Source organism: Salarias fasciatus, chromosome 20 (genome assembly GCF_902148845.1).
Source record: "Salarias fasciatus chromosome 20, fSalaFa1.1, whole genome shotgun sequence".
Classification (NCBI taxonomy): domain Eukaryota; kingdom Metazoa; phylum Chordata; class Actinopteri; order Blenniiformes; family Blenniidae; genus Salarias; species Salarias fasciatus.
Window position 1 is genome coordinate 32854151 of NC_043764.1, and position 27943 is coordinate 32882093.

Genomic DNA, 27943 nt, shown 5'->3' on the forward strand with positions numbered 1-27943 from the left:
GGCCGAGGCTGCTGTGGTCTGCCTGACGTCTGCCTGACGTCTCCTTAGGGTATTTCAGGCTGGATTGTCCTGCTTCCTGCTCTTCACAATAAGAGACAGCTGGTGTCCTGATGAAGACCAGCAGGTTTATATTTGGACATTAAACATGAAACACTTTAAATTAACTTTTGGGTGTGAAAAGCTCTTCATCCATCAGCTGTGGCTCAGAGGAATGACCTCCACCCACACACTGCTCCAACCAGGCAGAGCCTCCAGCAGCAGCCTGCTTCAGTCCAGCTCTGCAGGCCAACCTGAAGCACCACAGCGCCCCCGTGTGGCTGCAGGGCTGAAACACCACAGAGGAGGAAGAAGCTCCTTGTGGAGAAAGTAAGAGAAGAAGGAACGAATAACTTGAGGAGGTGACGGCGCCTTCCAGGAGGAGAGTTACTGTCTTAGATTCTAGAAACTCCTGAACTTTAACACCTCCACTGAAACCTCGTGTGAGACTTAGAAGGAATGTTTGATTCAACATTCCTGACATTTCAGCTCGTCACTGGTCAGATCCTCCTCCTCAGATCTCCTGAAGGGTCAGAATCAAAGTGTTAAAGTTTTATCTCGTTCACTGATCTATCAGCTTAAAAATGAATGTTGACTAATCTCTCTGGTTTCATTAAAAACTAAACTGATGACTGAATACATCTGCTGGAAAAAGAGATTGAATTGAAAGTGCTTTATTTGTCCCACAGTGTTCCAGCAGCACAGAGAAAAGAAATATAAATATAATTGAAATGTGAAATGGAAAAATGTACAAAGCCCAACCATACACAGAACAATTTGATATATTTAATAATCATAAATTTATATTTAAATTATATTTAATTATGTCAGTTAGTTAGTTAGTATATCTGTTATTTAGTAATACCTATCTAAAATTTATATTTAAATTATATTTACCGTAATTTTTCTGTGTATGGCTGGGCTCTGTAAATTTCCACAATTCAAATTTCAATTCTATTTATATTTCTTTTTCTCTGTGCTGCTGGAGCACTGTGATTTCCCTCTGTGAGACAAATAAAGGACTTTCAGTTCAATTCAAATCTCATTCAGCTAAAACTCCTCCAGATAAATACTGATGTTAAACTGACAACAGATGATTAACTGTTTCCCCTCAACACTGCAGGACAGACTCTGCTGCAGACTGAGGATCAAAGTCCAGCTCTGTAGCTCTACACTCTACCACGTGATTTCTGAGAAATGCTCCGTCTGTGGTCACGTGATGTTTATGAAACTCAGCCTCTCAGCCACGCCCCCTCTGCTCCTTTCCTGGATGCACACTGAGCATGCTCAGACTGACAGGCTGAGAGGCTGAGAGGCTGCAGCAGGGAGAGATCAGTTCACTACTGGAGGATGAAGAGGATGAAGAGGAGACAGGAGGACCTCCTGGAGGACCAGAGGGAGGACCTGAAGTTCAGCTGGTAGAATGTGTGGAAACTTGACTTGTAGATGATGAAGGTTGGGCTTCAGAGTGTTGCTCAAGGACACTTGGGCAGGAAGTGTTGCAGGTGAAGGAGTGAGTGTGAGTTCCAGGAAGAAACAGTCTGTCAGGAACGAGCCTGATGGGAAATACTGGAACAGAGGAACACTGGATGGAGTCTGGGCATTATTCTGTGTGTGTGTGTGTGTGTGTGTGTGTGTGTGTGTGTGTGTGTGTGTGTGTGTGTGTGTGTGTGTGTGTGTGTGTGTGTGTGTGTGTGTGTGTGTCTCCAGTCAGTAAAGTCAGTGTGTTTTCAGTCCAGCTCAGTAAAGCTTCAGTCTTCTGTCAGTTTTCCTCCAACACTGATGAAACCAAGTCTCCTCCTCCGCCTGACGCTTCGTCTTCACTGGACTTTATTCTCTGCATCTGGTTCTTCATGTTCAGGACACACTTTTTACTTTTAGATTATATCCTGCAGTCAGGATGATGGTGTGTGTGTGTGTGTGTGTGTGTGTGTGTGTGTGTGTGTGTGTGTGTGTGTGTGTGTGTGTGTGTGTGGTGTGTGTGTGTGTGTGTGTGGTCTTCTCTAACAGTATTTCAGTCAGTCCACTGAACTCTGTAGCTTTCAGGACTCGGATGTTTCTCTTTCTCTGAGAGGCGGAGCCTCTTTCCAACACACACTCCCACACTCTTCAACGGTCCGTGAAGGATTTCAGACTCTGGACTCGTTCTAAAGCCTCCAGACTGGTGTTAAACTGGTCTAGTTGTGGATTTTAAAGCTGAACAAAGTGAAGGACTGAAGGTGAGTTCATGATTCAGACTCTCTGTTTCTCCTCTCAGTCTGACTGGTGCTGCTTTTTTCTTCCGTTGTGTTATTTCCTGAAAGCTGAACTGCTGAATGTGTGCTTAGAATCCAGACGGCTGGATTGAGGATTCCAGAAGTTCCAGACTGAATGTTTGGTTTCTAACCTGACCTCCATGAAGGGTCTTTAATGTTCAGCTGGTTCTGTACTTTAACCTCAGAGAGATCAGCCTGCTGGCAGCAAGTGGAGTCAGTCTGAGAGACATCAGGGAGCAGGGCTGGGCCCTCTAAAGGCCTCAGTATGCTTCCCCGTTGCAGCGACACCGTTCCTACGCCGCCACTTAACATATTTTGCTTCTGCGTCAAGGGGACGCCTTCCTCTGCAATTTCACCACCAAGCCGCTAGGGGGCGTGGGGGTGTCTTTGTTTCGCAATCGACAGTCACAACAACAATGCGGCTAGACACACATATATGATGCATATATGACATATCTGGACCCCGGGCTGTGGAGGAGGAGAGGCTGAGCGGACCAGGAGGAAATATTGGTGAAACTAACGAGTCTTTGGACGATTAAAGCTGTTTTAGGAGCGGCTATACACAGCCCCGTCTGCTAACAGTATAGGGATGTGCGCCACTCGATTTTGGATCTAAATTCCTCCCGAAGCACTGTTCAGATCAGAAAAGCATTCGGGATGAGTATATTGTTGTACTTCATTCTATAAACAACGCGAAAGTGGACCAATCACAGCCCTCGACGTTCACCTCACCACGCGTCGCGACAACGCATTGTTAAGGCCTCAATATGCTTCTCTGTCGCAGTGACGCCATTCCTACGCCGTGTACGCAGCACCCTACGCAGCGCCTATGCTGGGGCTTTGATGCGCACCTCCCAAAAATCCTAACATGTCAAGGCCTCAGCATACTAAGGCCTTGACATAGGAGTTACTGAGTGATGTCAACCAAGTTGATTATTGAACCCACAGAGCAGAAGGCTGCAGTCACACCAGCAGTTAGAGGTGTGGAGGGGCGCCCCCTACTGACTGCTACATCTCCACAGGAGGTAGGCTGACCACCCATCCCGCATAGCGCGTGTGCGTACAGCGTTTCAAGCCCATTTCACGCGTCCCGCAAATTGAGACCGTGTCCTGCATAATCAATGCTTGCTCTAAAAAAAAAGCTTGCTCACCGCACTCGCCACACACACCCATCAGTGAAGAACTGCAGTAAAGCCAGCCGGCGCTCTGACAAACGCAGCAAAATGAGCCGACACGTTGTTTAGCGGTGCGCACATATTTTACGCATTACGGTAAAAGAGAGGATTGCAAAACAAACGCCGCGGATCACACTCACCTTATTCATAATTAATAGAACACACACGAATACTGTTGATAAAAAAACTAAACTGAACAACAAAGTAAATGAAGGAAAGCTGTGCTAATGCTGATTTTCAGTCAATAGGTCACTGCAAGCTATTGAGAAAAACTCTTATTTTCATAAAAATATTGATAAAAATTATTAGTAATATTACCAGAGCAAACAAAGAGGTGTGTCTGAACCAGATTGTGTAGTAATGTGATTTGCAAGTAATTTGGATTCAGTAGATCAAATAACCTGGGAGTTATTGAGCTAAAATATTGTATTTTGTGTATTGTATTTTGAAAAACATGTATTTTTCTTAAAAACATTTAAACAAATGATTGACCATATCAAAAGCTAAAACAAAATGATGTGTCTGAATCCGACACTGTAGAAATGAGATTCACAAGTGATTTGGAGTCAACAGGTCAAAGAACCTGGGAAAAGCAAAACACATTGAAAGCTCAGGGCTCATTAACAAGGACGGCCTGTTATGAGCAGACAGCAGCAATAAGATCTGTTAGGGGAACAGGGCAACAAGAATTAACATTAATATATCATGTAAAGTTGGATCTGCTGGAACTTGGTATACCGGAATCAGTGAGTGAGTCTGCCCGCTGGGTGGGGGCGCCGCCACATTGGGCGGTGTCCCACATTGTCCCTCAGAATCATACCCCTTGTCCCCCTTTGGACTCATTAGCAGGTGGTCACCCTAACAGGAGAACTGCAGGGGGGAAGCTCCCAGGTCCACAGTGTGGATCAGGCTTTATTAAAGTCCAGACACTGGACCACAAAGCCGTCTAGAGCCCAACCGGATCTTTTCTGATCAACACAAAACTCAGGAGCTGGTTTACCTGCTGGACTCACTGTGACTGGATGAGAACCCTGGAGGAAAACATCCTGGTTTCAGGTTTTAATGGTGTCTTTAGTGTCTATCTGAACAGCAGTGTTTGAACTGGGTCCACTTTAACCCTGTCATTATGAAAACATGATCCAGTGACACTATGAAACAGACTACAGAGCGACCAGGGACGAGAGTCTGGAAGAGAAGAACAGGAATGAAAGAGAGTTCTGTGTTCCAGAACCAAGCAGCTGTCCGGTCTGTTCTCCTGACTTTCAGCACTAAACTCAGCCTGGACTCCTGGATCCAGAACAGTTCCACACAGCATCAAGGGTTCTGTCTGCTGGAGGTCAAGGGTCAGACTGTAGTGTCCTCTCTAACTGTTGGTTCTCCAGTCACCACTGAAGAAAGAGAACCTTCTGGCCTGAAGTGAAAGTGAAAGGATTCTCCAGAGAGAACTGAGCTCAACATTTCACTGCTACATTTTTCAGTGTGAATTAGCTGAAAAGCTCAAACTGCAGCAGTTTAACCAACAACCTCTGTCCTCTCTGTTCCTCAGACAGGACAGCTGGTTTGTTGTGGACCGGCTGAATCCTGCTGACTCAGCCTGAGGACTCTGAAGCTGCTGGAATGCTGGTTGAGTCTCTGCTGGACTGAGCTCGTTCCACATGATCACTTTAACTGCAGTGGAGCTTTTAGAGACTGAAAGAGAAACTGTTCTGTATTTAGGGGATTTTTTGCTCTCTTAAAACAAAAGTGAATGTGTTTTAGCTTCAATTAATTCTAATTAATCTCATTAAAGTCTAAAGACTGTTCTCAATAGAAGCAAGCACAGCGGATGAGAAGAGCATCCTCTTCCAAGATGGCCGCTCCTCTGACAGCTCAGCTGCAGCAGTCAGAGTGTTGACTGGTTTCAACAGCAGCTGCTAGTCACTGCTCACATTTAACTAACTAACTAACTAACTAACTAACTAACTAACTAACTAACTAACTAACTAACTAACTAACACGTCTTCACTCACTGGACTCCAGGTCCCTCTCAGTGGTTCTGGTCCAGGTTCCTCTCAGTGGTTCTGGTCCAGGGGCCTCTCAGTGATTCTGGTCCAGGTTCCTCTCAGTGGTTCTGGTCCAGGTTCCTCTCAGTGGTTCTGGTCCAGGTTCCTCTCAGTGGTTCTGGTCCAGGGTCCTCTCAGTGGTTCTGGTCCAGGTTCCTCTCAGTGGTTCTGGAGGTCAGAGTAACACCCTCTAGAGTTACCAGATGTTCAGAGCTCCCGGTGCTGGAAGCGGTCCTGACAGAACCAGAAGAAGATCACGTAGATAAAGAGATGCTGAACCTCCCATCTGGACTCCATTCTGGCCTCGCTGTGTCTGGACTGACACTGTCCATGAGAGTCAGGACCAGGAAGGAACAGCTCCAGGTGGAGCCTCAGGACCACTTTGAAGAGGTTCATGTCAGGGACACGGCGGCAGCTGTGGCTCAGCTGGGAGAGCAAGGCCACTCACGATTGGAAGGTTAGAGGTTTGATTCCCTTTCTGTCCACATGTTGAGTTGTGCAAGACACTGAACCTTGAACTCCTCCCAGTGGATGGATTGAGTGTCTTTCCTGCTCAAGAGGAGAACCAGACCAGGGGGCCTGGAGACTGGATTTTAGACCAAAAGCAGGTCTAGTCTCTCTCTAGTTCTCTGGCCGGGATGGAATCAGCGTATTTCCTCTCCTTTCCAGAACCCCGGGAGACTCTCTCCTGAGAGGCTGAGATGTGAGATACCACGAGAGTCAGCATGCACTCTCCAGCAGTGTGGGGCAAGTTACTGTAAAGAGTAATTAGTTAGATTACTCGTTCCTAAAAATAGTCACGGTGTTTATTTTAACGCTGGTACTCCCATCACTGCTCTCCAGTCCTCTTTTTAAACAAGGCACCATCGCCTGGTCTGCCAGTGCAGACTGAGTCTAGCTGAGTCCTCCAGTCCTGCTGAAGCTGATCAAAGATGGCCGACGTGACTCAGGGTCTTCAGCCTGTCTGGGTCTGTCTCATCCGTCCCTGGAGCTTTGACACACAGCAGTAGTTTGACTCCCTAACCCAGGACAAGAGAATGAGTGATCCAAGCTGTGAGGCGTGGCGGGTTGGAAAGAGACCAGTATCTGACAAGAATGAAGCCTGAACAGATCTGTGGAAAACATTCTGAACCTGAAGAACAGCTGTAGAATCAGAATCAGAAAGATTTATTGGCCAGGTTTGATAACAAACTAGGAATTTGTCTCCGGTTAGCTGCGCTCTCAGCTAGGTACTCAGATGAATACCAAAGGATAAATACACAATCAAAATCAAATATAGACACAAGCAGAAATATATAAACATAAGAATCACAAGTATTTACAATAAAAAACAGATAAAACTAAAAACCCCAAGAATATTTCACATTTGTGTGGCAGAAGGAACATGATGGCCAGTAGGGTGACCATACGTCCTCTTTTACCCGGACATGTCCTCTTTTTACGTCCTGTCCGGGGCGTCCGGCCGGGTTTTTTAAATTCAAGGAAATGTCCGGGTTTTACTGTTTCTAATAGCACGTGAACGTAACCAGCGCTTTGCACACAGTACTGTGATGATACTTTGTTGCGCAACGTGATTACTGAGAGGCGTCTTGTGAGCCGATCTGCGCTGCGCTCACACACACACACACACACACACACACACACACACACACACACACACACACACACACACACACACACACACACACACATACACAGCGAAGAGAAGAGAAGCAGGATGAAGAAAACAAGGATTAAAAGTATATATCTTTTTTGTTTGTTAAGTTAGTATTTTGTTGAGACTCTTCTATTCTTCTCTTATTCCAGCTAAGAAATATATTGTTGAAGCTGGATTTTTGTAACAGAAGAGTTCATATTTAGAACATATTAATATTTGTAAAGAGTCTAAGAGAGCTATTATTTTGTTCCAAGTTTTTAAATTTCATTTTATGTTGTTAAAGAAGTTAGTTTTGCATCATTGAAGCATAATAAAGCATGTTCATCAACCTCCGAGAAGCCTATCTGAATTTCTGAATTTGTGTCTCGAGCACCAACCACCCCCCCCCCCCCCCCCCCCCCCCCCCCCCCCCCACCCCGGTCCTCTTTTTTGAAATTCAAAATGTGGTCACCCTAATGTCCAGTGCAAAGTAGCAGGTTATGGAGAAGAGAGGCATAACATTAACATAAGAATCACAAGTATGTACAATAAAAAAAACAGATAAAACTGAAAACCTCGAATGACCAAAGTGTCTCTGGCAGACGCAGAGCTGGCGTCTGCTGACAGTCAGTCAGATTCTGAGTAGATCCACATTGTGGCTCTTTCTATCACTGTGAAGCAGAATTCACCAAGCGCTGGATTGTTCTCCCACTAACAGGGAACGTGAGCTGGGATTAGACCGTCGTGAGACAGGCTAGTTTTACCCTGCTGATGATGTGTTGCTGCAGTAGTAATGCTATTGGAAAATTCAAAGATTTTACTATTTTACAAAGCAAGGAGAGGAATTAATCAGACTGCATCAGAGAGTCTTACTCAAGGAGGAGATGAAACGGGGGCGGAGCCTAACGTCTGACTGCTCCAGACTGCTGGTAGTTGATGTGAGTGAGTCGGCTGTGGAGGTCAGTGAAGTCAGCGGATAACTGGAAATGTGCTCTGTAGCGTTCTGCGGTGAGGTGCAGCAGGATTTGGAAATCATCCATTTAGACTTGTGCCTACTCACCCAGATTTGAATTTGCTCTGCAGCATTTGGAACAGATGTTCATATTCAAAACAAGAGGAAACAGCTGTACTGAGAAGTGGGGCAGTGGGCCAGGTAGTTCATGGTTTGGTCTCAACATTTGTTTTCAAGCCACTCTTTCTTCCAGTTTGGTTTTGGGTTTTGGCTCATTTCTTAAAGGGAATATATTAATGAAGTGGTGCTATATTTTAATATTTATTTTTGAACATACAGTTAGAAAATTAAAAAAAACAATCTATTATTCTGACTAGGATTTGCACTATTACTGATTCTTTATTTGCACCTTTCATTGCTTTTTGCGCCCCCCTGTGGTGTTCCCTTCTGGAGTCCTGGACTGTCAGAAAGCGTAGTACCAGGGGTTCACCTGGAGATTCATGCTTTTGAGCCTGTTTCCTTCAACACGTTTCAGAGTGGAGGGTGAAGTGAGAGGTGTTGAGGAGTTCCTGGACCCTGATCTGAACCAGCTGGCCTGGTTCTCCTGATACAGACCAGTGGAAACAGGGTTTTATCTGGTCTCGACCCATGACGGATCACCTGAGAGGCCAGATGGAACAGTGGCCTGAGAGACAGTGAAGGCTGTGAGGGAAGCTTCTCTTTCTCTGGACCTCCTGCCAGGATGTCAGCTTTGTTTTTATTGAGCAGGTCCAGGTCTCACCTGCTTAAAGCCAGACTACAGCCGGTAAATCGACTGGGTCAGGCCACAGACAGTGGAAGCTGATGTGTTGGTGTCCCAGGAAACCTTTTGAAAGTGAAGAATGTGCCTTGATACTAAAACAATGGATAAAACTGGCCTGAAGCATGCTTGAGGAATGTCAGGGAAATGTCCTCAGCAGCAGTCTGACTCTGTTCTTGCTGTCAGATCAATAAATCTGAGTCATCCAGAGATATCTGAACCAGAAGACTGTTTCCTGTATGACCAGATTTTCCATCAGACCAGTTTGTTGTCGGACCACTGGTCTTGTCAAATTGGCTTTGACCTCTGAGTTTAACAAACGTCTTCATGCTTCAGCACATGGAGACATTTTGGACATTTAATATTCTTTCAGTCCTGTGGGGCCAGTCAGAGGACGACCCTTTTCTCTCTGGGACACAAAATGAAGGACAAGACAGGTGAGGACAGGAAGAGACAGGAGAGGACAGGAGAGACAGGGAGAGACAGGGAGGGTGAAATATTCTGATCAATGAGGAAATTATTCCCGACTGGATTTTAGCTTTTTCCATCATTGATGACTGGAGCTGCCTGGACACTGTGGACCAGCATCAGGACCAGAGTCTGCAGGGGGTGAGGTGGTGCTGTGAGTGGATTGGCCACCGCACACTCAGACTGTTACCTGAGGTGGGCGGGGCTTTTAGGTTGAGTTTGGATTGCATTTTGGGATTTGGGTTTAATTCATTCTGTGTGTTTCACCGCCCTGTGAGGAGTTTTGTGTTATTAAAGGTGCATTAAGGAGTTTGCACGTTTTATGCGAAACAGCGCCCCCTGCAGGCCTTGGGCGTAATGCAGCTTAGTGAAAAACTCGTCCCTGTGGCTCGCGTGCACGGAAGAGGGGGACTCCGTCTTCGCTCGTTTAGAAGAAAATGTAAGTGTCTTCTCCCTGGTGGAGTCTGTGTGGAGCTGTGGCAGTGCTAGAAGCCAGTCTGTTCTGACTTTCTGGAAGATCCTGCTCAGTTGTTGCTCACTAAGCATCTGGCGGAGTAATGGTGGACAAAACGAAACTTAACTAAATCAGGCCGGAGCGTGCATTACATCATTCCTCTCAAATTCTCCCCCAAAAAACTCTGGTTCCGGACCGGCACTGCAACTTTCAAGTGACAATTTAGCGCTGTTAGAGGTACTGGTAATGAATATGTCAGGGCACATTGTACACATCATTAAAAATGTGTAACATATTTATGGTGGAAAATAAGTATTTTTAAAGTTGTAAAACTCCTTAATGCACCTTTAAAGGAGAGTGTCCTTGAGCGTTGGGTGGGGTTTGTGTCGATCATTTCAGTTAAAATACAGCTTCTTTTCCTGGTCTAAACTGAAGTTACTGCTTTGGCTGTTATTCCCTCCTGCTGACAGGCGGAGATCCCTCGTGACCTTATTTTTCACTGTGCCTCGGGGAAGAACTCAAGGAGTTTGTGGATGTGAAACTGCAGCGGATGGATCATGTGGTCACCACATGACTTCATTTGCTGATATGGAATAATGCTTTGTTTCCAAAGTTCTCAGGAACACAGTGTGAAGGCCGCTCTGTTTTGTCTGGAGTCTCTTGGAAACAGCGTCTGCTATTCTGGTGAGATCTGGCTATATGACCTGGCATGGCCGGAAGTCCTGCCAGAGTCGGGTTGGATTCTCCCCGGAGCAACAGCCTTGCTCTCAATCAGCTGATTTGTGTGTGCTTCCTCTGCAATCCTCAATAAATCCTCCTTGTGCAGCGTCAACACCTTGACTCGTCATCTTTGGCTCTGATTCACCAGAAATTCCACAACATTTGCGATATGAACAATGGAGGGAAGAACTAAAAACAGATCAGTGCAGAAAGCCACCAGTGATGGAGGACAGTCAGTTCCTCCACCTGCTGCTTCATATCCTCCACCCACCAGACGTCCTCTGATGTTATATTGCTATTCCACCTGCGGTCCCTTCCCCCGCTCCTCCAGATGGACTTCCTCCAGTCTGGAGAGTCAAGCAGCTCATGGATTTAATCGAGCAGTGTGAAACCTTCTGGCCCTCTGACCGTGGAGCGATGCTGAGCTGATGGGAACCCTGAACGCCGTTCTGAAGGGTTCTGCTCAGAGTTGGTGGCTCGCCAAAAAAAAGAACAGCTGGTTGTGGCTCAAGAAGTCCTTCCTGGAGGCCTTCCTGCCCTCTGACTGGTCAATGATGGAAGAGCAGCTCAGGGCTAAAGTCCAACCCCCCATCTAAGACCTGGCTACTGCAGTCAGGGAACTGTCTCTCCTGGTGGTGTCCATCAGCATCCGTGGGTCCAAGGGGACTCAGTGCTGGACTCAGGATCTACTACTCCCTGATGAGACTCCTTATGGGAGGCTGGGAGGAAGGGAGCAGAGGTCTGGTCCCAGTAATGTTTATCCCATGACTGCTTGGACTTGACTTCATGACCATGTCCCTGGTCATCCTGAAGCCCCGTATCAGGAAGTACGTCATGCCAGGAGGGAAGAAGGACACACACACACACACACACACACACACACACACACACGCACACACACATACACAGCTGACAGTAACCAAGGCTAATCAGGGGATTAAAGCACAGAGGAGAAAACAAGGTGGAGTAAAGAGACACTGAGTCCAGAGAGAATAACAGCAGAAGAAGAAGTCTTCAAACACCAGCAAAGAAGAAACTTGAAACCAGAGTAAAGGCCAAACTGAAAACAGAACTGTGATGGAATCCAAAACAAATAACACATTTATTAAGTTATTTCTTGACATCTTAGTTGAAATGAAGGCACCAGAGTCCCAGATCCACTCTGAATATGATCCTTCATCTTTGTTATCAGGTAAACTTGACTTTCTGCAGCGTCAACAGCTTCCAGGCCAGTTTATTCAGACAGACCGGTCTGCGTCCTGCGTCCCTGACTCTACAGAGTCTGAGAGGAAACTCAGTCCCGGTTTCCAGAGGACATGATCCACTGAACCACCTGGGTTTAAAGCCACAGGAAGAGCAGAGCAGCTGTCGACCCTCTGGACATCCAAGAGACAGAAAGAGACGACCCCTCCTCTCATAATGTCTCCACATGCTAGTTTAGCCGCTAACACAACCAGCCAGTCAGTCAGGACAGTCAGGACAGTCAGGACAGTGTGGACAAGGACACACTGCTGTGTGGGTTAAAGCTACACTACCTGATTCTCTGGACTGGAACTGTAAACCACGCCCCCTTCTTCGTGCCACTCTCACACAGCCCCTCCCTCTCCCTCTCCAGCACTTCCTCCGTGTGCGTGCACGAGATTACGCCCACGTACATGCACGCGGCTGCTTCGTGTTCAGAAGACGGTCACTATGATGACATTCGGCGAATAATTTTGCGATCCGAATATTCACCCCCCCCCGCCCACACACACACACACACACACACACACACACACACACACACACACACACACACACACACACACACACACACACACACACACACACACACACACACAGGTTTGTATTTCTATCCTTGTGAGGACACTCATTGACATCATGCATTTGCTAACTCCTAACCCTGACCCTTACCCTAACCCTAATCCAAACCAGAACACAGCCTAACCCTAAAGAAATGTTTTTGACCTTTTACTTTTTTCAGTAACAACAACATGGTCAAGAAAACACTGTTTCTCCTACTGAGGACCGGAAAACGGTCCCACAAGGCACATCGTGCAGGTTTTCCTATCCTTGTGGGGACATTTGGTCTGGATCACTGAGTAGACCTCTTCCTGAGGACCTCAGAGGTCTGGATCACTGAGTAGACCTCTTCCTGAGGACCTCAGAGGTCTGGATCACTGTACCCTCCTCCTCTTTGGCCTCCCTCTAAACTCCATGAACTCCAGCTGGTTCAGATCGTCACTAATCCTCCGTCATCCCACCACGTCACCTCCATCCTCCAGCAGCGTCTCTGGCTCCTGGTCTAGTAAAGAATCTTCTATAAAATCCTCCTGGAGCCCTTTCAGTCCCTCCACTGGCTCCTCCAGACCTCTCTGAGCTCCTCCAGGTGGTCCTCCATCCTGCTCCACCAGCTCCTCCTCCTCCATCCTCCTCTCTGCTCCTCCTGCTGCCTCAGCTCCATGGAGAGCAGCTTCCAGCCCTGCTGGAACTCTCTACTCCGAACCTCCACCCCTCGTCTGTCTTCAGGGTTAATGGAAACTGATCTGTCCAGCCTCGTCTGCTGCTCTGAACACACACACACACACACACACACACACACACACACACACACACACACACACACACACACACACACACACACACACACACACACACACCCTGCCTGTATTTCATCTTGTTTCCAGCACAGCGACCTTGACTGACCTGAGAGCTTCTAAATAAAATGTCATATTATTCCTGTAGTGAACTTTCCCTCATTTGCTGCTGTGTTGCAGAGTTCGGGGTGGTGAAGTCTCCTCCTCCAGACCTCAGTGAGACGATGTCTTCACCCTCCAGCAGCCTGAGAACATGACTCCGAGGAGAAGGCCTCCAGCAGCCGCCGTCTTCCTGGTGAGACGCTTCCTGTCCTGCAGGGACATGTCTGTGTTTTGGACACTGTGGCCTCAGGCCTGGTGAAGTCTGGCTCTGAGGACTGATGGTGAGATGAGGGTGGAGGCTGAATGTGGAACATGTTCTGACTGTCCAGCTGAGAGCTGCTTCTGTCAGACTGGGGAGTTTCCTCCTCAGGATGTGGCAGAATAAAGCCAGGCTGCTCATCTACTCTCTGTTCTTCATCCATCTTCCTCCTGACTGATCCACACTCTTCACCACCTGCTCAGGATCTGAAGAGTCTTGATGGAACTCTTCAAGACTTTTCCTCATTTTGAATTAAACTGTCCTAAAGCTCCAAATCTGATGGACAGCTGCCTCCATTAGTGTGTGAATGGGTGAATTAACAGCTTTGAGAGTTGCTCATGCAGAAAACCCTTCAGTAAATGACTGACCAGGGACTGATCAAAGGTCAAAGGTCATTTTGGCATTATGAAAACTCCTAGCAGGCTGTTAAGGTGTGACTGTAATTAAACCTGGATGATCTTTGGACTTCCTGAAGATCTGAGCAGAGACACATGACTCTGATCCTCAAATGAGTTCAGATTAAAATACTAAATATTTTCTGCTTCAGTTCAATACAGTCAAACAGTAAGTTAATAAAGAACTGATTAATTAATCTTTAAAAAGTACCAACATTTGTAGAGACTTTCTGTCACAACGTTTATCAATACTTGATTAAATTATAAAGTTACTAGATGTTTGGAAAAGTAACTTGTGTTTAAGGCTGAATGATTGGTCATTTTCTGAGTGAAAGGACCATTTCAGAAAATGTGATGGTGAAGCTTCAGTTTTCTTCAGAGCTCCTGACTGACCCAGGATCTGTTGTGGCGTCTCCAGACCATCTTTAATCAGACACAGCTGCTTTCCAGCCAGCGGCGTGCAGACTGAGAAACACTAACTGGTGGAATTAACACTTGTCTGGAAACATCCTGAGCAGGACCAGAAGTGGAGTGAGAGGATTTAATCCCAAAGAACAGCACCTTAGTTACAGGGGAGGATGTTGGGCTCCGTTAGCATCTGCTATCACTGATGCTAATGCTAAGCTAAACTAGTGATGAATTCAAACAGTGAAAAAAGGCTTTGGTGATTTTATTTGGTGCTTTCTTCTTTCCTCAAAACTTCTGTCTGTCAGTGAGAATCCTGAAACTGAGAAATCATGGAATTGATCAGCCGGTCCCTGAACACATTGACATGATTTTTTTCACCAAGTGCTGGTTTGATAGAGACAACGTGTCCTAAAGGGACTTTTCCTGCGGGCGACACGATGGACACTGAGAAGAAGCGGAAATTCATGAGCCTGACAGCTGGATTTGGAGGACGAAGAAGATCATTGTACTCATGATGGAAGAACATCTCCTCGAGGTTGTCCTGATCGATGGTAAAGTGAGCAAGACGGCAGCCAACAAGGATCCCTGCAGCCGTCGACTTTGATAGAACACCACTGTGGTGCGATCGGAGAACAGGTGATGGAAACACATCCGGCTGTAACACAGACTGAGGAACTCTATCGTAAGATGGAAGCCCGTCGGCGGCTGGATTAGACCAGAGACCAGACTGTGCCGGCCCACCGCCGTGTGGATTACATGGTGAGCCAGCTGACAGGACTGATCAAAGCTACGTCTGCTCAGACTGTTAGTTCCAGCACTCGGCTGGAGGAGGTGAGAAAGAATCTGATTGTTTTAAAAAGAAGAAGAAGAAAAAGAAATAGAATGACACATGGAAATCCCAAAGTCTATCCCGGACTTAATCAAGGACTTTCTTAACCACTACAGTGATGTCCCACCCTCCTCCAAAATCAAGAGTCTTTCAGCGAGCTGAGTCTTTCAAGAGTCAACAAATAATCCTAAACGTTAGGTAACCCCAACCCTATTTCACATCTGCTTCCATTACAGTTTATGAGTAAACAAGGTCTTCACTGATTTTAGTAGCAGTGTAGAACTATTCTCTTTTCTTCCTCTTCTTTTGTCCTGTTTAGCAGCTCAGGCATATAATAAATGTTCTTAAAGCCAATTAGGAGTAGAAATAGCACAAATAGTTGCTCTTGCAAGAGAAGGAGATTGAGATTTTGGCTCCCGATAATACAGACAACATAACTTCGGCAACTCGGCATACTGGTGAATACACAGGATACTACCGTAAGACCACGTTAAATCTGCGGAGGCGCAGTATCTCCTGAGCAGTATGTTTGGATACACGGAGAACTCTGCGCAGCCTCGGGCTGCTACGCCGGTCAGACCCGGCGGCCTGCACAGCAGCGGGGTTTCCTGTCGGCTCAGGCCGCCCTCGGAGACGCCGGAGGCGGTGCGAGAGGAAACAGAAGCGCAGTCATCGGGGCGGACTCAAAGCTAAGCTAAAAGCTAACCCCTTCCGATCGCCGCTTCCATACGTCCTGCTCGCAAATGTTCGCTCCCTGGAAACAAAACTGGACTACCTGAAGCTGGATTTAACCACCAAATGGGAGATAAGGAACTGCTGCATCCTCATTATCACAGAGACATGGCTAAACTCGTCTGTCCCCGATGTAGCCATCAGGGACGCCTATTTCGCCGTCCGCGGGAGTCCACCAGGCCGCCAAATGGCGGCGGGCCCTCGGTGTGGTGAAGCCGTCGGCACCTACGGGAGCGATCTCACCGTTGGCAGACTCCTTTCCTCCTGGTAGTGCTACCAGGGGGTGGCCCAGATCTCGGTCAACAGCTAGCTGCAGTCTTGTCAAGTATTCTTCCATCTGAAGTCGGGCAGGAGCCCTCCCACTTCCAGCATCAGTGTGGCAGCAGCAGCGGCGGTGATTTGCAACGGAGGCAATGACCACTGTTGCTCTTCAGCTCAACCAAAGCTTTAATGGTTACAACAATTAAAGCATTTGGGGAGCAAGTCACACACAAAACAATGTTGGCACACAGGCGAGGTCACTCTCACACCGACCCTTCTCACTCCTGGTCCAACATAATGTAAATGAAACTTAACATAAAAACACCAGAAAAATGGCATCAACGCATAGAAAAACAATTACTTAACACATATTGAACAAAACGAAGTTCATTTTAACACAAACACAAAATACGGCATGAAATGGCCCGAACAATCCCCTCCCATGATGCCTTGCGGCACCGAACAGTATGGCGGCCCCCAGCGGCGCCTGCTGCTGCCACAATATATTAATGTTGTGGATGTTAATGGGAAAAATCATGCTGGACTTGATGAACTGATTGAGTTAACAGCTCCAAGGAGAGTGCAAATAATGCAAGACTTAACAGACAGCCCTGGCACGAGCACCTGGACACGGGAAACAGAGAGGAAAGAGTTTGGCCAGTTAGTACCTGTGCTGAGGGGTTTGAATTTAGTGTTTTGGTTAGCCCGATAAAAGTGCTACCAAAGCCCATTGCCTCTAGAACTACCAATTCAAAGAATACCTTGGTTGTACAGTGTGAAAAGACCTCATGCTGCCACCATGCTGCCCTCACCATTAAAGGGCAACTCCAGTTTTTTGACACCTGGACCTTATTTCTAGGTGTGTCATGCTCATATACTCACTCAGACAAACATGGTGCAGCTCGGAGTCCAGAAGTTATTTAGATCCAACCGATTTAGCGGGGGCCACGGCAGTGGAGCTTCAGCGCGGGACATCATCTCTACAAAATCGCTCATTTCGGCTATATTTTTTCATCATTGCCAGTCATAAAGTCAGCTCGTCTACCGTCTTCATCGTCGGCCGCGCGCAACCCGTGCGTCTCCGCCAGCTTCGGGACCAGCTTCCGTGGAGCAGCTCCGGGCCGTTTACCCAATCGGCCCCAACTGGGCCCTGGAAGTCAGACGCCCGGGCGCCGTCACAGCCGCGGCCGACTCAAAGAGCCTCTCTGCTGGGGAGAGGAGCTCCGCTACGTTCCCATCCGAGCTAACTGTGGCTAAGCTAGCAAAAACTGTCAGCTCGTCAGCTGACCCACCTGAAGACGGTGGAGGAGCTGACTTTATGAAAACACTGGCGATGGATGAGAAAATACAGCTGAAATGTGCGACCTTGGGGGCCGGTGTACTGGCCAAAGGCTGGAGGGAGAGTGACCACTGTGTGGAGTTCAGCCCTCACTTACCGGGGGTGAAGGAAAGACCCACGCTGCTGGAGACAACCGTGACGATCCGGCCCCGGGCGGCACCGTAGGACGCCAGGAAAACACACAACGTGCCGCACACACTCAACGCTAACCAACAGCTGTGCACTGGATAGAGGGAAGAGGTCGCTGCACTGACCCTCCTGACACTGAGCAAAAGCTCCAAGCAGGTCCCCAAGTGTCCAAACCCCCTGACCACACTGAAGCCTGACGCTGAAACAGTGCAGGGGGGCGGGAACAAAGCTCTTCCTGCTACAGGTGGTTTCTGGAGCCTCTTCCATCCTCCAGGAGGAGTCTCACCTCTCCTCACCGTCTGTCCCTCCTTCCTGTCTCCATCTCTGTCCTCCTCCACTCGTCCTCCTCACATGCTGACCTCTGGTCAGTTTGACCTGCTTTGTCTCCACCTGCTGCTGTCCTCTGTTGCTGAAGACTTTCATTATTCTGGACAGGTGATTGTGAGTGTCTTCAGGGCTGATTCCTTCACCTGCCATCCAGCTGAGTATGAAGTGGACAATGAGTGCTGTCCCATGTGTCCAGCAGGTAAGACCACTGAGTCCAGATGTGTCCAGCTGCTGCTTCAGGCTCTCAGGTGAACATATTTGGTGTAGAAGATGTTTCTGAGCTTGAATCCTCCAACCATCAACAGAAAGATGTTCAGATCCTGAAAGCAGCTCCTGGATTCATGTTTCTGAATTAATCTAATCAAAGTAAAGACGTTATTGAGACACACTTTGATTCTGTCTGAACTTCTTCAGGTGATCAGAGGTTTTGTGTTAAACAGGAACTCGAGTGGGGGTTGACTGCACAGAGCTCAGGAGCATTTCCTGTCTGCCCTGTATGGAGGGAACCTTCACAGAAAAGCCCAACGGGTTAAAGAAGTGTTTCTCCTGCACACCCTGTGATCAAGGTAAGATCTGTCATTTATTTATCTTCTGTGCCGCTCATCCTGTTCAGGGTCGCAGGGGGCTGGAGCCAGTCCCAGGGGCTCCTGGGTGAGGACAGGTCCACCTGGAGCTTTGATGAAATGGTCCACATGGAGAAGAGAAGCTGTTAAAATGTTGATGTTGTCTCTGTCTGCGTTCTGTGGAACCTCCACTTGTGTCCACAGGTTCTGGACTGACAGTGAGGAAGTCCTGTTCAGCAACATCAGACACAGTTTGTGAGCCGCTGGAAGGATTTCTGTGTGTCGACTCTTCTGACAGAAACGGCTGTGCAGCAGTGAGGAAGCACCACAGCTGTGAGCCGGGTCAATACATCCATCAGAAAGGTTGGTGCTCCGTCAGGAAACGGCCATATTCAGCCAGTCAGTGGAGCTGTCCCAGGCTGACTGGTCTCCATGTTCTCCAGGAACAGCCTCCTCAGACACCCAGTGCTCCCCCTGCAGCGACGGGACGTTTTCTGACGGGAACTCCACCACATGTCAGCAGCACACACAGTGAGTGAAGCCTCAGCGTCCACTGAGACAGCAGCAGGGACTGTCCTCTCACTCTGGACTCTGTCCTGACAGATGTGAAGAGCTGGGCCTGCTGCAGACAACAGCTGGAAACACTTCAGCTGATGCTCAGTGTGAGGAAGAAAACCTATCTGGAACAGTCAAAGCTGTCAGTGTGGGTCTGGTTCTGGTGGTTCTGTTAATACTCTCAGTAGGTGGAGTTGTAATGTTTATAAAACGAAAGACTATCTTCAAGGTAAGCTTTGGATTTTGTGGAAATATTATAGTCTATATGATGAAAGAACATGTTTATTAATTATGTTTTTTAATAGAAGCCAAACAAACAGCCAAACAGAGGAAGTCCAGAGAAAGGTACAATAAGACAGTTCGTCTGGTAGCTTCATGGATCTTCATGTTCTCCTCACTTCATGGTTCCTCGTCTTAGAGCAGCTGTTAAACGTCTGATCAGAGAAGAACGTGACGTGTTGACGTTGTTCTCCAGTCTCTGTCAAACCGGACTGAATGGACACAAACTCTGATCTGGATCAGACTCAGTCTGGAAACTCTCAGCTCTGAGAAGATCTTAAGATCAGCTCTCTGTCTTCTTTTTTTTATTTTAAAAACTTCTCCATAACAGACCACATTGGAGTTCCGTGTGCGCAGGGGATTGTGGGTAGGGTGAAAGGTTAAGGCACATAAAGAATGGGGCAAGATGGCATCGTTTGATGAATTCTTATTGTGGAAGAGAGAATGTTTGGTGAAGTTTTTGAGAGACAGGGGTATCTCCACCTCAGGAAAAAAAAACACTGAACTTGTAGCTTTGGCATACGGTGCCTCCTTTTTCAACATCGACAAGCTGCCGACCGCTAAAGAAGAGGAAAAGTCGAGTGCCGAATCCGATCGCTGCAGAGCTCTGTTGTTGGACAGTGATTATGCCCCTCATTTTGATCAGAGGAGAGCGTGAATAGATGAAAAATGACCATAAAACGGTAAAGAAATGAAATATGTATAAAAAAAAATGTTGTGTTTGGTGTGAATAGCTTTGAGATTTGGTGAAGAAATGTGAGAGAAACATGCAATCTGATAGTTGGCTGTGAAATGTGAAGCTGAGTGTTGGGTTTGTTTTGCCGCTGACGGGAGCTGGTCGGCTCAGATTATCCTGCCTGGTGTCATCTTGAAGTGTAGATTTTCTAGTTTCATATGAGACCAAACATGTTGGGTTGGAGCAGAATTTGCATTTTGTGTGTGGAGGAGCGCGCGGGGGGGGGGGGGGGGGGGGGGGGGGGGGGGGGGGGGCTGTCAAATTGTTGCATCTGGATTTTAAAGTTGTTATAAAACAACCACTCGGCCGTCAAAGTGCAGCTGGAGCCTCAGTGAGATTAAAGCTGTGTCCGGAGTTTTGAAAGAGAGAGGTTTTTTTTTAATCCAATGTCTCAGGTTCCGCCCTCCCTCTGCTTTCATGAGCGACCAAGCCACGCCCCTTTAATTGTGCACGCTATTATCCGTCAGGTGAAAATGAGAGCCTCTGAGTCCTGCAGCATCCTCCATGTTGAGCTGTTTCCGGTGGATGTTCAGCAGACAGTGGATATATCTGCTGCGTTGCTAACTCTCCTCTGCTGGGCGAGCGACGTGCTCTCTGGCTGCTCCACACTTTGACTGACAGCAGGACAAGGTGGAAGCTCGAAATCTATTGGCTGAAGCTGACCGGCGCTTTTTCGGATAACATGGGGGTCTATGAGACGAAGGCGGGGCTCAAAAATAAATGTTTATATTGCTTTATGCTAATATTATATTGTAGTATGGAACCACACTGACACATTTAAAGGTGTAATACAGGATTTTCTCAAAAAGACGAAGCCCCACGTCTGTTACTCACTTTTTGAACAACGCCATGCTCCAGACCATCCGCCCGGCTCTCCTGCTTCTCCCAGGAAACGCGGAAGTGTTCGAGTGCGATCTCCTCTTCTCCGGCGTGCACGGCTCTGTACAGTTTCTGCGATCCGCCTCGCTCATACATAAAGCTTGTTTTCCGAAACAGCTACAGTTTCATTATGTCAGACTCGCCATCGGTAAGTACGAGCTCAGAAGCTCACCGGCTACATAAACACTCTGAATGCGCAAAAAGGAGAAGCTGATTGGGCGCAAGCACGTAGAACCGCCTTACGAAAGCAGCTCGTCAGAATGATTGACAAACAGACCCACCAGTTATTTAGGTGATCCACCCGGAAATCAAAATGTTGTATTACACCTTTAAGCTCTGTTGAAAAATGATACATACGTTGGAAACGAACAGAAACTCCGGACACGAGCTATAAACAACCTCTTCTCGCCATAGCTCCCTCTTGTTGTTCAGCTTGTTCCGTCGAAACTATGCCCGTGTGTGCCGTTATAGGTTGTGGTACTGGCGATTATGCGCTAAACAAGTGGCGATCTATTGACTGCTGAGAGCACCCTGGGGTGAAACAAGGTGTGGGGAGATGTATTTGCCCCCCGCCGTTTGAACTGTTCCCATTTCCAACTGAGAGGAAGAACCCAGAAAGCAGAAAGGCTTGGGTGAAGCTCATCAACAGAAAGAACGAAATAACAGATGGAATAATCTTACTTTTTAAATTATTTGTGCACGATAGCACGATTTTCAAGTCATACTTTTTGAGTTAGTGCTATATCTGTCTCTCTCTAATGATCCGTTCGCCTGACAGATCCTGTACCGGGTCCACTTCAACATGTGTAAAAAGTGACTAAAATGCTGTGAGGATGATTTCTTTCAATTGTGTCTCAGACCAGAAGCCTTAAACGCCTTGACCCCTGAACCGGAAGTAAACAGCGGGTTTTCGCACATGTGCAGTCGGAACTCCAATGTGGTCTATTCAATTGGCTTTACTCCTGTCTTCTCCTGCTGCTGCTTATTGGGGTGTGTTCAACCACTGAACAACACATCACTGCCTCCTGGTGGTAGGAAGCTGCATCGCTGCTCTTGGACTGAGTTTTCTTTGGCTCACTTGTCGCAGATCTTTAATGTTTTGCTCCACAGAGAAACTCCTGTTAATATTTAGAGTCCTTTTACTTCGAGAAAATTTTGATATTTTCTGAGTTTTCAGTTGATGAAGTATTTTTTTCAGAGCATTTCTCCAGTCAACAGTGTTGAAGTCATAAAGTTTTGTCTCATTCTGTGAAATGATGATAAATTGTGGAAGATTTCCATCTGACATGTTTCCTCTTTGTCCTGATGATCTCTGCTTTATCACACAGGAACGGCAGAACTGACCAGGAGACGTGAAGCTGGTTCCTCCTCCAGCAGCAGAGCTGAACCTCCTCTGTGAGACGGACTCTGAGGCTCCAGAAGCTCAGATCTCTGAAGAGTCTCCAGACTGACCAGATCCCATCACACTGAGACCAGCTGCTGCTCACACACTGACACTTCACCACACAGCTGGTCTCTGCTGGGACAGATGTGTTCCTCAGAGGGTCTGCAGGGTTCAGGGTTCTGTGTGAAGACAGGAGAACCAGCTGGATGTCTGAGTACAGAACAATCTACAAGATCTGGTGACCAGCCAGAGGAGAGAGGCTGGAGTCAGGGAACCCTGAGAACCACATGAGAGGAGCTGGACTCAGACACTGGGGAACCAGAGAACCAGAGATACAGGGAACCAGAGGCTAGGTCACTAACAGTGTTGGTATAACGGTGTTAGATTGTAATGGCGTCAGTAACGGTGTTATTTTTTTCAGTAACAAATAATCTAATTATTACTTTTCCCATCGTTGCGACGCCGTTACCATTACTGACAATATGAAGTGGTGCGTTACTATGATTAGATTGAATAAAGCGCGAGCGTTGCTTCTGCTGCACACATCAGCTGCAGGAGAGAGCAGGGAGGAGGGGGTAGAGGGGAGGGGAGGGGGTGATGAAGACGCGATTATTGGCTGGTGGGCGGATCATGGCCTGATCACGTGTCTCACTCGCTGCACGCTCTGACCGTTAAACACAACAAGCTTGAGCCCAGTAGAGCTGGGAATTCTGGCTCTTTGAAGGGAGCCGGCTGCTGAGGAGCCAGGAGGCCTAATGTACAGTTACAGAGATTTGCACTACTTAAAGGTGTAGCGGATGATGTTTTTAGCCAATGAATTGCGTGATGCGAATCTCAACTATTGGTCCTCCAACATGTCAATCACACTGGAGAAACGCGACAATTGATCGGCGTTTCCTTGGGAGTAGCAGTAGAGCATGGTAGGACGGTCTGGCGCATCCGCGTTTTTCAAAAAGCGAGTAACAGACGTTTGGCTTCGACTTTTGAGAAAATCGTCCAATATACCTGGCCAGAGGTTTACATTTGTGTTTTCTTAAGAGGCTGCAATCTATTTCAAATAAATGCCAAATGTCCTAAAATACTGTATAAAGTGGTTTTTTTTCTTCAATCAGTTGTTATAAGCATATTTGATGTTATAGAATGTAGTAACGTTTTCACGTTACTACAACATGAAAAATAATGAGGTAACTGAGTTACTAATTCTATTACTTTTTGGGAGAAGTAATTTGTAATTCTAACTAATTACTTTTTAAAGTGACTTGCCCAACACTGATCACCAAAAGATGAGAACCTGGGACTGTGGAACCAGAGACTCCCAGGAGGGCTCTGCAGGACCGGACAGCATTGTGGAGACAGGATCCTGGTTCCTCGGTCCTCCAGAACCTGCTGATGGTCCTCCTGCACTCATTCAGGATCTTGCTGGTCTTGGTGGTGAGGACATGTTGGACCACCTGGGGGAAGGTCTTGGTGAGACTCTGAAGAGAGACCGACTGGAGAACATCTGTCCCACTCCACGGTGGACCATGTCTCAGCTCGCCCAGTCAGAAGGACATGATGTCTGTCAGGAACAAGGTGACCCAGAGGTCAAAGGGTGGGAGAGCGGTTTGTTTCAACAGGGATCCCAGAACCTGGACCTGTAAAACCTATAAAACCCTGAGCGATGCCGACAGAGCTGGAACATCGGGAGCTTTGCTAGCAAAGCTACAAAAGCAACAAGACTTTTTCACCAGATGTCACGTCCAGGGATGCAGCTGTCAAGACCAGTTCTGTGAAATCCCACAAGACGGCTCAGAACAGCCGTTCTCGGACGGGGGTTCATCAGAGACGGCTCGGTGGACTCTGCATCGCTCTTATGCCCTGAGAAAAGAGACGCAATTGAACAGGTCCCACTGTCCCGGTGGACGGAGACCACAAGGATCCAGGACATTGCGGGGAACCTGGAGCTTCAGCTGCAGAGTGAAGTGTCAAGTTTTGACTTTTCCTCCCTGGCTTTGGACGAGAGCTGTGATGTCCATGACACAGCCCGGTGACTGGTATTTGTCCGTGGGACAACGAAGGACTTCCAGATCACAGAGCAGCCGGCAGCAATGTGCTCGATGAAGGAGACCACCAAGGGAGAGACCTGTCCACCGAGGTTAAAGCGTGCAGGGACACACCGGGACTGGAATGGGACAGACCGGCAGGCGTCACAATCGACGGTTGTCCAAATCTGGCGGAGAAAAACGTCGGACTTTTAAAACGTGTGCAAGAAGTCGACCCAGAGCAGAAAGTGTTCTACATCAGCAGGTGTCTGCAGGTCAGTGGTAAAGATCAGCATGTTGCTGATGTGGGGACTGGAACAGGGTGAGAGCGCTGAGCCAGAGACCGTCTGTCTCCTTCTGGAGGAGCAGAGACTGAACGTCAGCCGGGCCAAAGAGCTAAAAAGAGTCTGGGACCTGAGAGCAGGGATTCTAGAGTTTTGTGAGAAGAGAGGCGAAGACATCCCGGAGCCCTCCGCTGAGGACTGGATAACAGATTTTGCGTTTGCTGTTGATGTGACTGTACTGATGACTGAACTGAACACCAAGCCTCAGGCCAGGAGGCGTTTAGTTCCTGAAGAGCTCAGTGAAGGCTTTCATGAGAATGGAGCCGTTTCTCTCAAGCCAGCTGGAGAGCAACACTCCTGCTAACATGCAAACTGTGAAAGAAGCCCCGCCCTCAGCTGACCACCTCCACAGCAACTCTTCCATGTTGGGAGCACTTCAGATCTCTCAGATATCTTTCAGTCCCAAATCCACTGGCCTCCACTCCCCGGAGATCCAGCTCTTCTGTCGTCCCACTTCTGAGTCCGAGTCGTAGTCGAGAGTCAGGACTCAGTTCGCCCAGCTTCTGAACTGACAGGCGGTCCACAGCAAGGTCAGCACCTCCAGAACCTCTGCTCAGGCAGAACCCGGGAGACCCGTCCTGTCAGGTTGATGGTTCAAAACCTGGGAGACGGATCCTTTCAGGCTGTTGGTTCAAAACCTGGGAGACGGATCCTTTCAGGCTGTTGGTTTAAAACCTGGGAGACGGATCCTTTCAGGCTGTTGGTTTAAAACCTGGGAGACGGATCCTTTCAGGCTGTTGGTTTAAAACCTGGGAGACGGATCCTTTCAGGCTGTTGGTTCAAAACCTGGGAGACGGATCCTTTCAGGCTGTTGCCCCCAGACTCTGACCGTTTGCCCCTGTCTCTCCATACAGCTGAGTCTGGAGACTCCTTCAAAAAGGACTTGAAGAGCCTTTTATTTAGGGAAGTGTTTGGCTGAATACTTCACCAGATAAATCTGAGATGTGTGTAATGATATGTATTTTATTTTGTTCTGTACAGTGCTTTGAGATCTTTTATCAGTGAAAGTATTTTATAAATGACCGTGATTTACTTACTTATTGATCAAATAGGCCTGATTGGACATTAAAGAATCCTAGACGGCAGCCATTTTTCAAGACAGCTGCTAACTTGGCCTCTAGAAACTGATTTCTTTCATTGCAACATCTACTATATGTGACGATTTGAACAACTTTGACGTGTGTTTTCCCTTGATGGGCTTTACCAGTCTGATGAGTGACGTTTTGTCTTGTTTTCCTGTATTAATGATGTTTTTTCTTAATGTTTTCATTCAGTCGTAGCTGAAGAGGCTGTGCTCGGGGTGTCGGGGTGTAGTTATAGAAGTAGAACCGTGGGTTTAGCAGTCAGCCACGTCTCTATAGATGGACTGCTGACACTGGTCTTCATCACTACCTCAACTCTCATCTATGGCTCCAAGAAGTTGACAGAACACTGCGACGGCCACACCCCGGTGAACCACGTTGGCTCGAGGGCTGAACTAGATGAGGGTCTCACACGGACTCTGTGTGTAACAAACAACGTTCTAACTGGACCAAAGTGGCTTCAGTTCATTCTGCTGTGCTCAGAGTGAGTTTGTCCCGACAATCGGCTCCAAACCTGAATAGAATCTAGAAACTGGTGGTGTCTTCTTTCAGCATCACTCTTCATGTACTGACTCACTTCATCACCTTCAGAACATCTGGATCGTCCTCAGTGACGTCCTCATATGGCAGCTGCTCGGCCTCCTCATGACCTGAGGGAGGTCTTGATCCTGGTCCATGAGGACCTGGTGAAGGTCTTGGTCAGATCCTACTCTTATTGTCTTCGGGGGGAACAAGGTCAAACAGGAACTCGAGGAAAGGGGGCGTGGCTTCTCAAACATCGTCCACTGACGGACTGTTTCTGTCTCCTGGGAAACGAGGTGGTGGATTGTAGAGAAGCAGAAGTAGAACAGAGAGACCTCCCATCCATCACATTGGGACTAAACTAAGCTGGTGGTGTTTTCAGGGGAAGTGATTCATAAGTTCTGAGTAGAGGCTGAATGTAGAGAGATCCTGAATGTGAGAATCGACCCAAACATCTGCTGGAAACTTCAAATCTAACATGTTCAAAGCACAATATCCAGAAGAATCTCAGTCCTCAGGAAAGCAGCCTGCTGCATGAAGAAAGAACAGCAGCTCAGAAACCAGACTTTAACGTCACTGTGAGACAATAGAGACTCACATGAAGGGACTGGAGAGATGAGCAAACACCGCCACCTGGTGGCTGAGAGGTGACACTCCACTGAACAGCTGAGACCTGCTGCTGTCCACCTGCAGTGGTCCAACACTGCTGTCACTGGTTCAGAGCTGAATCAGAATCAGAATCATTTATTAATGGCCACACACAAAGCTGGTGGAGTTTGTTTCCGGTTCAGCACTTCATGCTCACATCTCACAGGGTCGGTTACAGTGTCGACAAACAGAACGTTACAGTCAATAGACATAAATGATGATACAGCAGGTTACATCAAGGCAATGACTGGTTTAAAGTCCGTATAGCTAGTGGGGAAAAAACCGTTTTTAAATCTGACTGATTTAGTTGTCAGAGACCTGCAGCGCCCCCCGGAGGGCAGAGTGTGAACAGGTGGTGAGCAGGGTGTGTGTGGTCTGAGGTCATTTTCCTTGCTCGCTGTGCGATGCGTCTTCAGTACGGTGCGTCTCTGGATGGGAGAGTGTGGCCAGTGGTTTTGGAGGATTTATTGATTATGCGTTGGAGTTTTATGTGTGAGTGACTGTCCAGATTCCCATACCAGACTGTTACTGAAGAGGTGAGAAAACTTTCAGTGATGGCTGTGTGAAACTGGATGAGGATGTTGTGTCTGACTTTCTTGTCTCAGGAAAAATAGTCTTTTATTGGCTTTTTTGTAAATTTCGTCTGAGTGCTGCTTAAATTTGAGTGAGTTATTGATGTGCGTCCCTCGGAATTTAAATGAGTGTGTAATGTCTATAAGGTCAGCTGATGGAGATGGTGCTTTGAGAGCAGGTGAGCGTGAAAAATCAATGATCCGGGGGGTATTGCACAAAACCAGGATAAGGGATTAAGCCGGCAAACTGTTGTTATCCTGTGGTGATCCTGTGGTGATCCTGGACGAAGTTATCCTCAAGTCGATTGCACAAAAGCTGGCCAAGTTTATCCCGGACCAGTCACCATGGTGATTTATTCTCTGCAGCTAAGCTGCTCCACAGCAGACTAACGACCCAGGATAAGATTAAACTGCTGTCAGCAATGTGAGAAGTGGGCGTGGCT

General features: G+C 47.5%; 1 protein-coding gene across 2 annotated transcripts; it reads left to right on the plus strand.

The window, feature by feature from the left end:
* The first annotated feature begins 1196 nt into the window (after positions 1-1196).
* Positions 1197-23390, plus strand: LOC115408413 (tumor necrosis factor receptor superfamily member 14-like). 2 transcript variants are annotated; one of them, XR_003933770.1, is made up of 10 exons: positions 1197-2255; positions 13315-13429; positions 18024-18114; positions 18356-18481; positions 18683-18841; positions 18922-19009; positions 19082-19262; positions 19339-19378; positions 22256-22519; positions 22644-22664. XR_003933770.1 is itself a non-coding variant. In XM_030119165.1 (8 exons), the coding sequence occupies exons 2-8, from the start codon at positions 13388-13390 to the stop codon at positions 22268-22270; spliced, it is 702 nt and encodes a 233-aa protein (XP_029975025.1). In that variant the 5' UTR covers positions 1197-2255; positions 13315-13387; the 3' UTR covers positions 22271-23390. The 2 variants fall into 2 exon arrangements, 1 of the variants encoding a protein (XP_029975025.1); XM_030119165.1 differs by lacking the exon at positions 19339-19378 and having other exon boundaries at positions 22256-23390.
* The last annotated feature ends 4553 nt before the right edge of the window (positions 23391-27943 follow it).

Bases quoted from the DNA above. Each gene is read 5' to 3' on its own strand.
- LOC115408413 (XM_030119165.1), top strand. From the start codon at position 13,388: ATGACTCCGAGGAGAAGGCCTCCAGCAGCCGCCGTCTTCCTG. The intron at 18,115-18,355 runs GTAAGACCACTG...TGTGTTAAACAG, and splicing joins CTGTCCCATGTGTCCAGCAG to GAACTCGAGTGGGGGTTGAC. The intron at 19,010-19,081 runs GTGAGTGAAGCC...CTGTCCTGACAG, and splicing joins ACATGTCAGCAGCACACACA to ATGTGAAGAGCTGGGCCTGC.